This window comes from Populus euphratica, unplaced genomic scaffold, assembly GCF_000495115.2.
Source record: "Populus euphratica unplaced genomic scaffold, PopEup_1.0 scaffold1306.1, whole genome shotgun sequence".
Classification (NCBI taxonomy): domain Eukaryota; kingdom Viridiplantae; phylum Streptophyta; class Magnoliopsida; order Malpighiales; family Salicaceae; genus Populus; species Populus euphratica.
Window position 1 is genome coordinate 1 of NW_011501160.1, and position 12,143 is coordinate 12,143.

Sequence of the window (12,143 nt, forward strand, 5' to 3'; positions counted from 1 at the left end):
ACTCAACCAACGATTGTCCAACCTTGCCTTCTTTTAAAAAATGTCTCCATGAACAAGCCCATGCTTTAAATAGTTTTCAAAGGGCCAACCACAACCCATACTCCCAAACATACAACCCTGGTTGGAGGAATCACCCAAATTTCAGTTGGAAGAGTGAGAACCACAATGCACAAACTTCACAACCACCGTTTCAAGCACACCATAATTTTCAAAATTCTCATGGATATGCACCTCCTTATGCTCCACCTCCTAGAAGAAATCTTGAGGAAACATTGCATGCATTCATTGAAAAGCAAGAGACAATCAATACTCAACTTGCTCAAAACATGACAGATTTTAAAGATACTCTTGCTAAATTAACATCTGCTCTCAGTTTCCAAGAGAAAGGTAAGTTTCCATCTCAAACACAACAAAATCCTAAAGGGCAATACAATGCAAATGCAAGTAGTTCCGGAAGCCAACACATGGATCAAGTCAAATCAGTCACTACTCTGCGCAGTGGTAAGGTTATTGAAAAACCCTCTCTTGAACCTTATGAGAAAGATGATGAATCAATCTCTGAGGGTAAGGAAGGGGATGAATCTGAAAATTGCAAAGAAACGACTGATTCACCGCCAGCACTTCCATTTCCTCAAGCCATGACCAAACAAAGGAAAGTCAATCACAATTCTGAAATTTATGAAATTTTCAAACAGGTAAGGATCAATATACCTTTGCTGGATGCAATTAAACAGGTTCCTTCCTATGCTAAATTTTTAAAAGATCTCTGCACTGTGAAGAGAAAACTGAATGTGAAAAAGAAAGCCTTTCTAGCCGAACAAGTAAGTGCTATTCTTCAAAACAATAATGCTTTGAAATATAAAGACCCTAGTTGTCCTACAATTTCTTGCTTTATTGGAGAGCATAAAATTGAAAGAGCCTTACTTGATCTTGGTGCTAGTGTGAATTTACTTCCATATTCAGTTTTTCAGAGTCTCAATCTAGGTGAGTTAAAACCAACTTCTATATCTCTTTTACTTGCCGATAGATCTATAAAAGTGCCTAGAGGAATAATTGAAGAAGTGTTAGTACAAGTCGATAAATTCATTTATCCTGTGGATTTTATTGTCTTGGACACAGAACCTGTTGAAGCATGTAATTCATTTCCTGTTATTTTAGGACGTCCATTTCTTGCAACCTCTAACGCATTGATTAATTGTAGGAATGGACTGATGAAGCTATCATTTGGAAACATGACATTGGAGATGAATATTTTCAACATTTGCAAGCAACCTGGAGATGATAATGATTTACAAGAAGTAGATCATATTGACGAATTAGTTTATGATCAACTTGAATCTACTTTAAGTAAAAATGAATTGGATGAAACTGAAGATTTGCAAATGGTTTATTCTGAGGAAGAAATCACGAATGAAACAAGCACAGAAAATATTGATGCGAATCTTTTATCAACAGTGACAACAGATTCGACATCTGACATCACACCAATCGATGATTACTTTCCTAACAAATCCTTACTTTCTCTTAGTTCAATGCCTTGGTATGATAAAAATATTAATTTTCTTGCTTTAGGAGATTTGCCAGCTGATTGGAGCACTCAAGACAAAGAAAAGTTTTTGAACGAAGTGAAGAGCTTTTATTGTGATGACCCTAACTTATTCAAATATTGTCCTGATCAAATATTTCAAAGATTCATTCCCGACAATGAGGTAAGTAGTGTCATTAAACTTTGTCATTCTGAAGCATGTGGGAGTTATTTTTTGACAAAAAAGACAGCTGCAAAAATCTTTCAAAATGGATTTTATTGGCCCACCATGTTCAAGGACACACATGCATTCTGTAAAACTTGTGAAAATTGTCAAAAAATTGACACTAGTCAAAAAGTTTTGTTTTATGATTCTCAACTCTATGCACTCCCTAAAGAGCTAAGATTAAGATGGACCAATCCTTATGGGGCCTGTGATATTGAGAATTCAATGAATGACAATGATTTTAAGGAAAATGGACATCGTTTGAAAGCTTACTTTGATAATTTTCCTAGTAAAAATGAATCAGCTGGTTTGAATGATCTTGTAGATAAAGGTTGATTATTTTGTTTTTCTCACATTTTTTTTTATGTTTCTTTTTGAGTGATTTTTGCTAGTTTCTCTCACCCCGGTCAAATGGCGGACAACGGTACTTCGTGACTTAAGTCGGTTCTTTCAGTTTCCCACAATAACTGATATCTGTGTATATATTTGTGCAATTCTTTGAATCTCTCTTCTAATTCTCATTTGAAAATGGACACTAATCTTGAAAAATTGAAAAAGTATTTTCCCGCTCTGCCTCAGAATGCGATTACAAAAATTTACCGTGCTAGATGTGTAAGATTGAGATTGTTAATGAGTCATGGAATTCCTGAAGATATTCGCTGGTTGATTGAAGCAAAGGTCCGATTATCAGGTGAGTCCTCTAACTTCATTTCACACATGCCTGGAACAGGTAAAAGCACTTTTGCAAAGAAGCGTCGTGCAAAACGACTGGATGTCTGTCATCGATGTGCTAGATGGACTTGTAATACACAATGTTGTTCTTTAGGAATGGTATCTATAAACCGTGAAGATAAAATACAATTCATTAAGGATGGCCTGAGTAAGGAGTCTTTAGATAATCTTCTATTGACTCTTGAGACGCATCCTAGTGGAGATGTGCATCGTGCAATTCATGATTTATGGCCACTATTTCATAAAGAACATGATCGACTTAGTCTTGGGAATCTGACTAAAAAAGACCCTGTTTGCCAGTTTTTAAGAAAACTGGATGGGAAGCCTATCCCCGACCCATAAAGGGCGTTTAAGCCATTCTTGGACGTAAAACCAAGGGAAGATGTGAGCCACAATCACAACTACCTATACATACACATGCTTGGTTTTATTATTGTGTTTTGTTATTTCTTATTTTTGTTTTAGTGTGTTTCAGGTTTGTCGAGTGTTCGTTATTTCAGGTGATATCTTCTATACTCTATCTTTCTACCTTAGAACAGTGTTCGTTATTTCAGTTTTGTCAGTGTTCGTTATTTCAGGTGATATCTTCTATACTCTATCTTTCTACCTTAGAACATTGAGGACAATGTCTCGTTTTGGTTACGGGGAGAGGGTAGTAGTTGATAAAAAAAAAATTATTTTTCATTTCATAAAGCATGTGCATAATTGTTGTTACTAGGATGGCAGAGTAAAGGAGTTCTTTTGTTAAAGTGACTCTTGAGACGCATCTTAGTAACCATTCTTAACAAGGTCTATTATAATACTTCCTGAAATATTCAGATTTACAAACTCTCGCATTGTTATCACTTAATTCTGCTCACATACTTATTTAACATGTATTCTTAAACCTTAATTTACACACACACACTTTAACATATGATTGTGGGTTGCATATTGGATTATTACATTATTTATGTTCTTTTGTTAAAGGTAACAACTAAGGGAAAGGGATTGTATATAATTAAAAAACAAAAAGAAAAAAGAAAAAAAAGAAAAAAAAAGAAGAAAAAAAATGATGATAATAAAAATGTAGATAAGTTTGGTTTCGTAGCCTCCCTAACCTAAGCAATTAAGCCCGAAAGGGTGTTTTAACACCTAATACCCTAAAGTCAACTGACTTGGGAGCTATTGGCCCAACGCTTGTTACATGGGTTGAGGAGAAAAGCTTAAGGGAATCAAACATTGCACTATCTACATATCAGTATCTGCGACCCGAGTTACTAAGCTCGTAGGGGTGTCTTAACACCTAATGCCCTAAGACCAATTGGTCTGGGAGTCATTAGTTGAAAGCTCGTTACATGGGTTAAAGATGCATGATGTTTTTAAAGTATATGTATATAGAGCTAAAAAAAAAAAAAAAGACAAAAATAGTAATCCCAACCCAAGGAAGTTAACCTTAAACATTAGAACAAAAATTTTGTTTTCTTCCAAGAAAAGCCCCATAATTATGTGTTGATACATTGAGCACAAAAGAAAGGTTTATTAATATCTTGTTAAGTGGTATTGAGCAGATATATAAATTTAATGAGAGTTTGTTTATCTGGATAGATTAATGGAAGTTAAATGATGAATACCTTGCTTTGTGGAATTTGCAAATTGTTTTTCTATTTTACGCTTTGATTACTAGGGACTAGTAATAAGCTGGTTGGGGGGTGTGATTAGTACTTAAAAGTGCATTTTTATCATAGTTTTATATCATCATTTTGCACTTGAAGTATCAATAACTCCTTAACTAAAATATGTTTTATAATAATGTATCTAATAATATAAGATACCTATAATTTATGGTAAATGTCTATTTTTAATGCAGGCCTATCACATAAATGAAAGGATTGATTGATGACTTGAAGAACTTAAATTGCAAGGATAAAGAGATGGCCAAACTTAGAAAAGAGATGTCGGTGCAATCCAAACCGGAACACTGTTCGGTAATTGGGTCATATCTAGAGCTATATATCTCAGATTTAGGTCCAATTTATATGGATGGAAAGGTAAGACATAGGCCTACAACTTTCATATGGAGCCCAAGATCTAAAAAGGCCATTATCAAGTCCAAATAGTAGCAACAACAAAGAAGCCCGAATCTGTCTTCCAGCCCGAGCACTGTTCGGTATTTTGGCCATATCTAGAGTTCTAGAAGTCCAAATGAGCTGAAATTTTTACACAAGAAAGCTGAGACAATTGCCTACAACTTTCATGTTTACAACTGGCTCCAATTTTGACGTTATCAATGACGTTTTGGGCAGACAAGAGAAGATAAGGATTGTCACCAAGTCAAAAGTTGGTCACCCACTTATCAATTAGTCATCAAATCAATAGTTCCCATTTTTGGCCTATAAAAGGAGGCATTTGCCATGCATTTAGGCATCTTGATTTCCAGATCAAGATCATGCTCTTCCTTTCTCTCTTTGTATTTTTTATGCTTTGTTTTCATTAATATTAAGTTTATGCCTTTCATTTCCTTTCCTTTACTTAGTTAACTTTTATGTTCTTATTTTGTTTATCTATTTTGCTTTCTTTCATTATGTCTAGCTAAGTTAATTATGTCAAGGTGAAAAGGTTACACTAATGGTGTAAGAATAAGTATAATGTAAACTTAATATGGACTTTAATGTTTGATACTAACATGTTTTATATTTGCTATCTTGTTCACTCTTTAATACTTTGCTTGTTAAATGACTAATCTTGATTTATGTTGTATAACACTTGGTACAACAAATGCTTGGCACTTTCATAGCCCATAATGTATGGTATAACCGACACCTGAGCTATGAAAGGAACTTGATTTGTTGTTAACATAAGTTATAATCATGAATGCTTGACGAGATTTACAAGTATTAGCATTAATTGAATAAGATGACTAATGTAATCATGGTTGCCTTCATTAAGAGCATAAGAGACTTCTTGTTGTATAGCTTCTCATAGTCTCTACTCTAAGCTTCATCTGGGAACCCTTCTTCTCCTTGCACCGATTGTCTCATTACAATACCTCATTAGATCCTCCAGGTACTCTTGCATAATCTTCGTGTGCCCTCGTGCAATTTTTGTTCTCCAAATTCCCCCTATTCCTTGCTTATATTTGACAGTAGCTCATCCTGTTACAACACCTGTCCAAGTTAAAATAGGGCACCGATCTTTATCCCCTTTGTTGTATTTCTCTTCCATTTTCAGGGTCTTCATCAATTCTCCCATTGAAAAATTACAATCATTGAATCTAACTTCTTTGGAGAAATCACCACTCTATTAGATCTTTGAACATACGGAACCCAACTACTCCTTTATGCCATCATCCTGCTAGTCTTCAATAGTTTCATAACAAATTGTCACATATATGAAAATAGTATCGTATGGATAATCCTTCCACTAAGCAAGTTCCTAGAAAAGATTGGAGGAGTCATAACAGTCCCGCTTAAAACCCAATCTCCTAGACAGAACTTTTTAGGCCATATCTATCCATCATACTGTCTTTTTGTATATACAACCATTTGCTAGCTTTGTTACGACATTCCTTTACAAGTGATCTGGGTATCATAGTTTTATACCTGATTTCTTAACATCTGGCGAGACTACCAGTGCTTAGATTCATCAAGATTGGTCTTCATCAAATTCCACTCTCCACCTCAAATCATTCACATAATCGGATGTCCAAAGTGTCCTAATTTTGCCTTCCCTCAAGGCAATTAAAATTTCCCCACATAACAGTTCAGCATTGTGTAGAGGAGGCCAATTCTTGCATAGTATGCATGCCAAATGATGATGTCAGCATGATGTAGTTGTGATGTCATAATTATATCATGCTAACATCATCAATATCCGAGTCAGTTATATGGGTTGGGTCTACTAGTATTTGGGTTGGGTCAACCCATCTAGGCGAAGAAGATGCGTGGCATGCGTGTGGCGCGTTTGTGCGTGTGGATTGCCACCTCATCCGTGTGTGGGGGAGCGTATGGGCATGTTCGACGTCCATTTTCGATGTTGTTTTCACCAGTGGCTTCATCTCAGCCTCCTTTACACAATGGTATGGTCAAAACACCATTTTGAGAACTTTTATTTTTGAGCAAAAATCAAACACTACTTTAAATCAAATGCTCTGATACCAATTGTTGGCGATTCCGACCGGTGATGTTCTAATATTTGCTCATTTGAGGCTAAGCACACTAACACAATATTTAACATGGTTCGACAAACCGCCAACATCCATAGAGAGGCCATATTATTACATTAGGAGAGAACAAGATTTACAACAATAGAGGAGGAGGAATCATTCACTCTTTCAACTCTCAACCTCACTCTTTTCTCTCTTTGCAATGCTGCAATGACAGCTACTGCTTGTTGCCCTTAGCAGCACACTCTCTCCTCCATTTCTTACCTTTTCGGTTCTACTACCTCTCTCATTTTACTCTCACATATGCTTCTATTTATAGGCATTCATCACAGCTTCTCTTGCTTTTTTGTTAACAATGATGGCCACCAACTCCAGCTCATCTTCAACATTGGTGATGACACCTAGCAGCCCTCTTTGACAATACCAATGGCAGCCATCCTTTCTAGAAGATCGGTTGTATATGCTGCCATATAAGTGGCAATATCCTAACACACACCGATAATTTTCATTAATTTGCAGAGCCCTGATTCTGGATGTTACTTGAGTTGTCTTGACGTCGTGTCATCTTGCAGAACATCTGTTGATTTTGTACTTTTTGATGCTTTGTATATGTTTCATAGACATTGACTTGCAGCAGCAGTAGCAGCTGGCTCAAACATATATGTTTTTGGTAGACTTAACAATGTTACAATCTTATCATCGTTGCATGTTCTAAACACTGTAAAGAAAGCGTTGGTTTACATGGTTACTTCTGCGTTTCATACAAACCGCAATAAACATTTATTTGGTAACAATAAAATCAAGTTTTGAAATGTGGGAATCCATGTACTTTTTGTGTTTGCACCACATATTGATAAAAAGCATCACCAACCTGCTTTTCCAGACCGTGCAGATCCTAAATGCTACAAAGACGTCTCTGTTAATGGCGAACAGCCATGTGCTCGTCATTCTTACTCAACGGTAAAGCATGAAAGATTATTGACTGTATCTTCTGTTCGTTCAAGATTAAGTTCCATTTTGTCTACCCCTTATTACTGCCTGATTATTTTATAAATTATTTTATCTTTGGATGTACAGCATCAGCATACACGTCAAAGTCTTTATGGCATCTTTCTCCGAATTGTAAGACAAAGTAAGGTAAGAAATATTGATTTGTTCTTTGGAATTTTTAATTTATTGAGCAAATGATTGAAAACACTTAATGCAAGGTCCGTATTATACAACTATTAAAAATCACCAATTGTTTAATTCAACCTATCATTGTTCTATTGCCTCTCGAACTTTCTTTTCAAAAGTCCACATCCTTGCTTCCATGGCATCATGATTATAATGGGAAAGGCAATAATAATTTCTAAAAATATGAGAAGCTATTCCTACTTTGAGTACGTCATCTTCATCGCTACTGTTGTGGGCATTGATAACTTCACTGTTTGATGAGCTGCTGCAATGGGATGTGATATCTTCATTCTTTGATTGGATATCATTATCATTTCCTTCCTCTTCATGCAACCATTGGATACCAATCGTCCTTATTTGAATAGCTGGATTATGGGGAAGCACTGAAATACTCATGTCATCACCGTTATCATATGTGGCGAAAATCCAGTTGCTTAGGGATGGATCATGTGGAAGCACTGAAATACTCACGTCATCACCATTATCAAATGTAGGATCATTGGCCCCTAATTTCCAGTGGCTTAGCGATTGGATTTCACGAAACCTCCGCATGTTACACGCAGGGAAGACCCCTTGACGACTCAAGGATTGACCACTGATATTGTTTCTGATTTCAATACCAACTTCTTCAGAGCAACTGTACTCTGACGTCACACTAAACCTTGTGAACAGATTAAAGCCACATATCCGGTGCGCAGGAGGTGAGAATATTTTGAATGAAAAGTTATCTGTAAACTCATTCTGAATTAGCCATTTATCCTCTTCTTCCTCTTCATGAAACCTCCTTAACATCTCATCTTCATCAAATACAAAGTTGACAAAGTTGAATTTGCCATATACAAATGTCATCTGTACCACCAAAACAATGTCTATAAACAATGTCTATAAAATGAGCAAATGACAAATATTCAATCAAATGTAGATTTCAAAAACAATAAAATGGGTGAGGGAGAACCTGAAATCTCGATGGCTGTATTTGAGCACAAACCGTTTCCATTATTCTGAACACGTGTGAGTCAAACGTTTGGATTAATTCTTGCTTTATCCAATCTTGGAACTCGACAAATTGATCGCAACCATCTGCTTTATTCGAACTGTTTGGATTTGCAGGTCTTTGAAGTGAATAGCAAAAGGACACATCTAACGACCACAAATGGGATGGAAGCTCTAGGAGTGCCTGAAGCATTTTGCAATTTCTTAAATATAGATGTCTGAGTGGACCAAGATCCTTGATGCTTTCTGGAAGAAAACGAATCGGAGTTCCACTTAAATCTAGTCTCGTCAAGGAGCGTGGCAGAGTAAACAACGTAAATCTCAATATTTTCCTCGCTGAAAACCTAGAGGGAAAGAATAGCTTCAATGGAAGAGATGAAATGAATGATGTACTTGCAACAATTCCATCACTTTGAAGCAACTTGCGCCCCTGATGATGCTCTAACTCCATATTCAAGATGTCAAGATTTGAGCAACCACCTAAAACCAGCTCTTGAAGTGAATTCAATCTACTCATTTCTTCTGGAAGCTCCATAAGACTTGTACAGTTTCTTAGATTTAAGATCAACAATCTTTGTAAATCACCAATAGATTCGTGAATTTGAACCAAACGGATGCAGTCTTCAAGTATTAGCTTTTCAAGACTTGGGAGACCCGAGAAGTCTGGGGTTCTAATGAGATCATGAGAGTGACGGAGATCAAGAATTTTCAATTTTGGAAAAAACTGCGAAAATACATGAATTTAGTTGTTATCAATTGAAAACGAAAGAGATTGCTATAGCGAGAGACTCGATACATACCGGTTTGCCTTTCCAATCATCAACTAGACAGCTTCTGGATAGATCAAGAACCACCAGCTTCTCCAAACATACGTGATTTGGTATGGATCTCGAAGAGAATCCATGCCAACATAACCATATCAAATTCTTAGGGAAGTGCTCAAAACTTCCATAGAACTTCGTGTAATTTAGTTGGAGAAATTTTATATCTGGCATCTTTCTAAAAGCATCCGTGTTGAGGATGGGAAACAAACTTGATTGGCCAGTTTGTAATTTTTCTCCATCGAAAAAGTCAGAAAGCCATTGTTGAAAGAAGTTAAGCCTGCGACGCTGGCTGCGAACCATTAATATTTTATCTTCACGGTTTATAGATACCATTCCTAAAGAACGAGATTGTGTATTACAAGTCCACCTAGCACATCTATGACAAACTTTCAGTCGTTTTGCACGATGTTTCTTTGAAAAAGTGCTTTTACCTGTTCCAAGCATGTGTGAAATGAAGGAGTTAGAGGACTCATCTAATAATCAAACCTTTACTTCAATCAACCAGCGAATATCTTCAGGAATTTCATGATTCATTAACAATCTCAATCTTGCACATCTAGCACGGTAAATTTTTGTAATCACATTCTCATTGTCAGGAATGCATCTTTGAAATATTTGATCAGGATAATATTTGAATAAATAAGGGTCATCCCAATAAAAGTTCTTTACTTCATTCATGAACTTTCTTTTATCTTAGGTATTCCAATGAGCTGGCAGTTGTCATGAAGCAAGAAAATTGACAATATTAGCAAACCAAGGCATTGTAGAGACAGAAAGTAAAGATTTATCAGGAAAGTAGTCATCGATTGGTGTGATGTCAATTTTCGAATCTGTTGTCAATCTTGACAAATGATCTACGACAACATTTTCGCTGCCTTTCTTATCTTTGATTGTGATATCAAATTCTTAAAGTAACAAAATCCACCGCACCAATCTAGCCTTAGAATCTTTCTTAGAAAGAAGATATTTCAATATTGTATGATCACTAAAAACAGCAATAGGTGAGCCAATAAGATAAGACCTGAAGTTTTCACATGCAAATACTACTACAAGTAATTCTTTTTCAGTGGTGGTATAATTCATATGAGCACTATTTAAAGTTTTACTTGCATAGTAAATTACATAGGGTTTCTTATCTTTTCTTTGTCCCAAAATAGCACCTATGATATAATCACTAGCATCACACATTATTTCAAAAGGTAATTAACAATCAGGAGGTTGAATGAAAGGAGCACAAGTAAGCAAGTTTTTAAGTTTAACAAAGGCTTTTTTACAATGTTCAGTCCATTCAAAAATATTATTCTTTGTTAGAAGGTTACTTAAGGGCTTAGATATTATGCTAAAATCATTGATGAACCTTCTATAAAAACCAGTATGTCCTAAGAATGATCTAACATCTATAATAGATTTTGGCATTGGCAAGTTTGCAATTAACTTGATTTTAGATTTGTCAACCTCAATTCCTTTTGATGAAACAACGTGACCAAGTACAATGCCATTTGTGATATTTTTCTCAATTCAGCACAAGATTCTTCTCTTTACACCTGGTCAAAACCTTTTCTAAGTTAGTCAAACAATCATCAAATGAATCACCAAAAACAGAAAAATCATCCATGAAAATCTCAAGAAAATGCTCAACCATATCACTAAATATACTAAGCATGCATCTTTGAAATGTGGCTGGTGCATTACATAATCCAAAAGGCATCCTTCGATATGCAAAAGTACCAAATGAACATGTGAAAGTAGTCTTCTCTTGATCTTCCAATGCAATTTCAATTTGGTTGTAACCCGAATAGCCATCTAGGAAACAATAAAATTCATGACCTATAACTCTTTCTAGGATTTGATCCATGAAAGGTAAAGGAAAATGATCTTTTCTAGTCATTGAATTAAGTTTCCTATAGTCAATGCACATGCACCAACTAGTAACAGTTCTAGTGGGAATTAACTCATTGTTCTCATTTGTTATCACATTGACTCCAAACTTCTTGGGTACAACTTGGGTAGGACTTACCCATTTGCTGTTAGAAATAGGATAAATGATTTCATTATCTAGAAGCTTAATGACTTCATTTTTCACTACTTCTTTCATATTAGGATTTAGCCTTCGTTGCATTGCTCTAGAGGGTTTAGCATTTTCCTCCAAATAAATTCTATGTGTACAAATCAAAGGACTAATTCCTTTTATATTAGTTATGGTCCATCCTAATGCATTTTTGTGCATTTTTAGAGTTTGTAATAACTTACCTTCTTGATGTGCATTAAGTTTGGAAGAGATTATTACTGGAAAAGTTTCATTTTCTCCCAAAAATGAATATTTGAGATTGGATGGCAATAACTTCAAATCAGGTTTTGGTGGTTGAACATTTGAAGGTATGGACTTAATTGATCGTGGTGGCAATTCCTCAATTTATGGCCTCCAATTACTTGTCTTTGATTCTTCTTGAAAATAAATCATTTGCAAATCATCAGATTCACCAATCTCAATTTCACTGGAAGTGGTTGGAAATTGATCATGAA

The 12,143-nt window shown here is 35.6% G+C and overlaps 1 protein-coding gene across 1 annotated transcript; it reads right to left on the bottom strand.

The window, feature by feature from the left end:
- Positions 1-7,815: 7,815 nt before the first annotated feature.
- On the bottom strand, positions 7,816-9,921 carry LOC105117347 (uncharacterized). Its single transcript, XM_011014974.1, has 4 exons — positions 9,597-9,921; positions 8,759-9,520; positions 8,113-8,652; positions 7,816-8,052 (listed from the first exon to the last, which is right to left on the bottom strand). The coding sequence occupies exons 1-4, from the start codon at positions 9,918-9,920 to the stop codon at positions 7,885-7,887; spliced, it is 1,794 nt and encodes a 597-aa protein (XP_011013276.1). The 5' UTR covers position 9,921; the 3' UTR covers positions 7,816-7,884.
- Positions 9,922-12,143: the final 2,222 nt, after the last annotated feature.

Bases quoted from the DNA above. Each gene is read 5' to 3' on its own strand.
- LOC105117347 (XM_011014974.1), bottom strand. From the start codon at position 9,920: ATGGTTCGCAGCCAGCGTCGCAGGCTTAACTTCTTTCAACAATGGCTT. The intron at 8,653-8,758 runs GTTCTCCCTCAC...TTGGTGGTACAG, and splicing joins TACAGCCATCGAGATTTCAG to ATGACATTTGTATATGGCAA. The intron at 8,053-8,112 runs AATGATATCCAA...TCATCAAACAGT, and splicing joins ATGAAGAGGAAGGAAATGAT to GAAGTTATCAATGCCCACAA.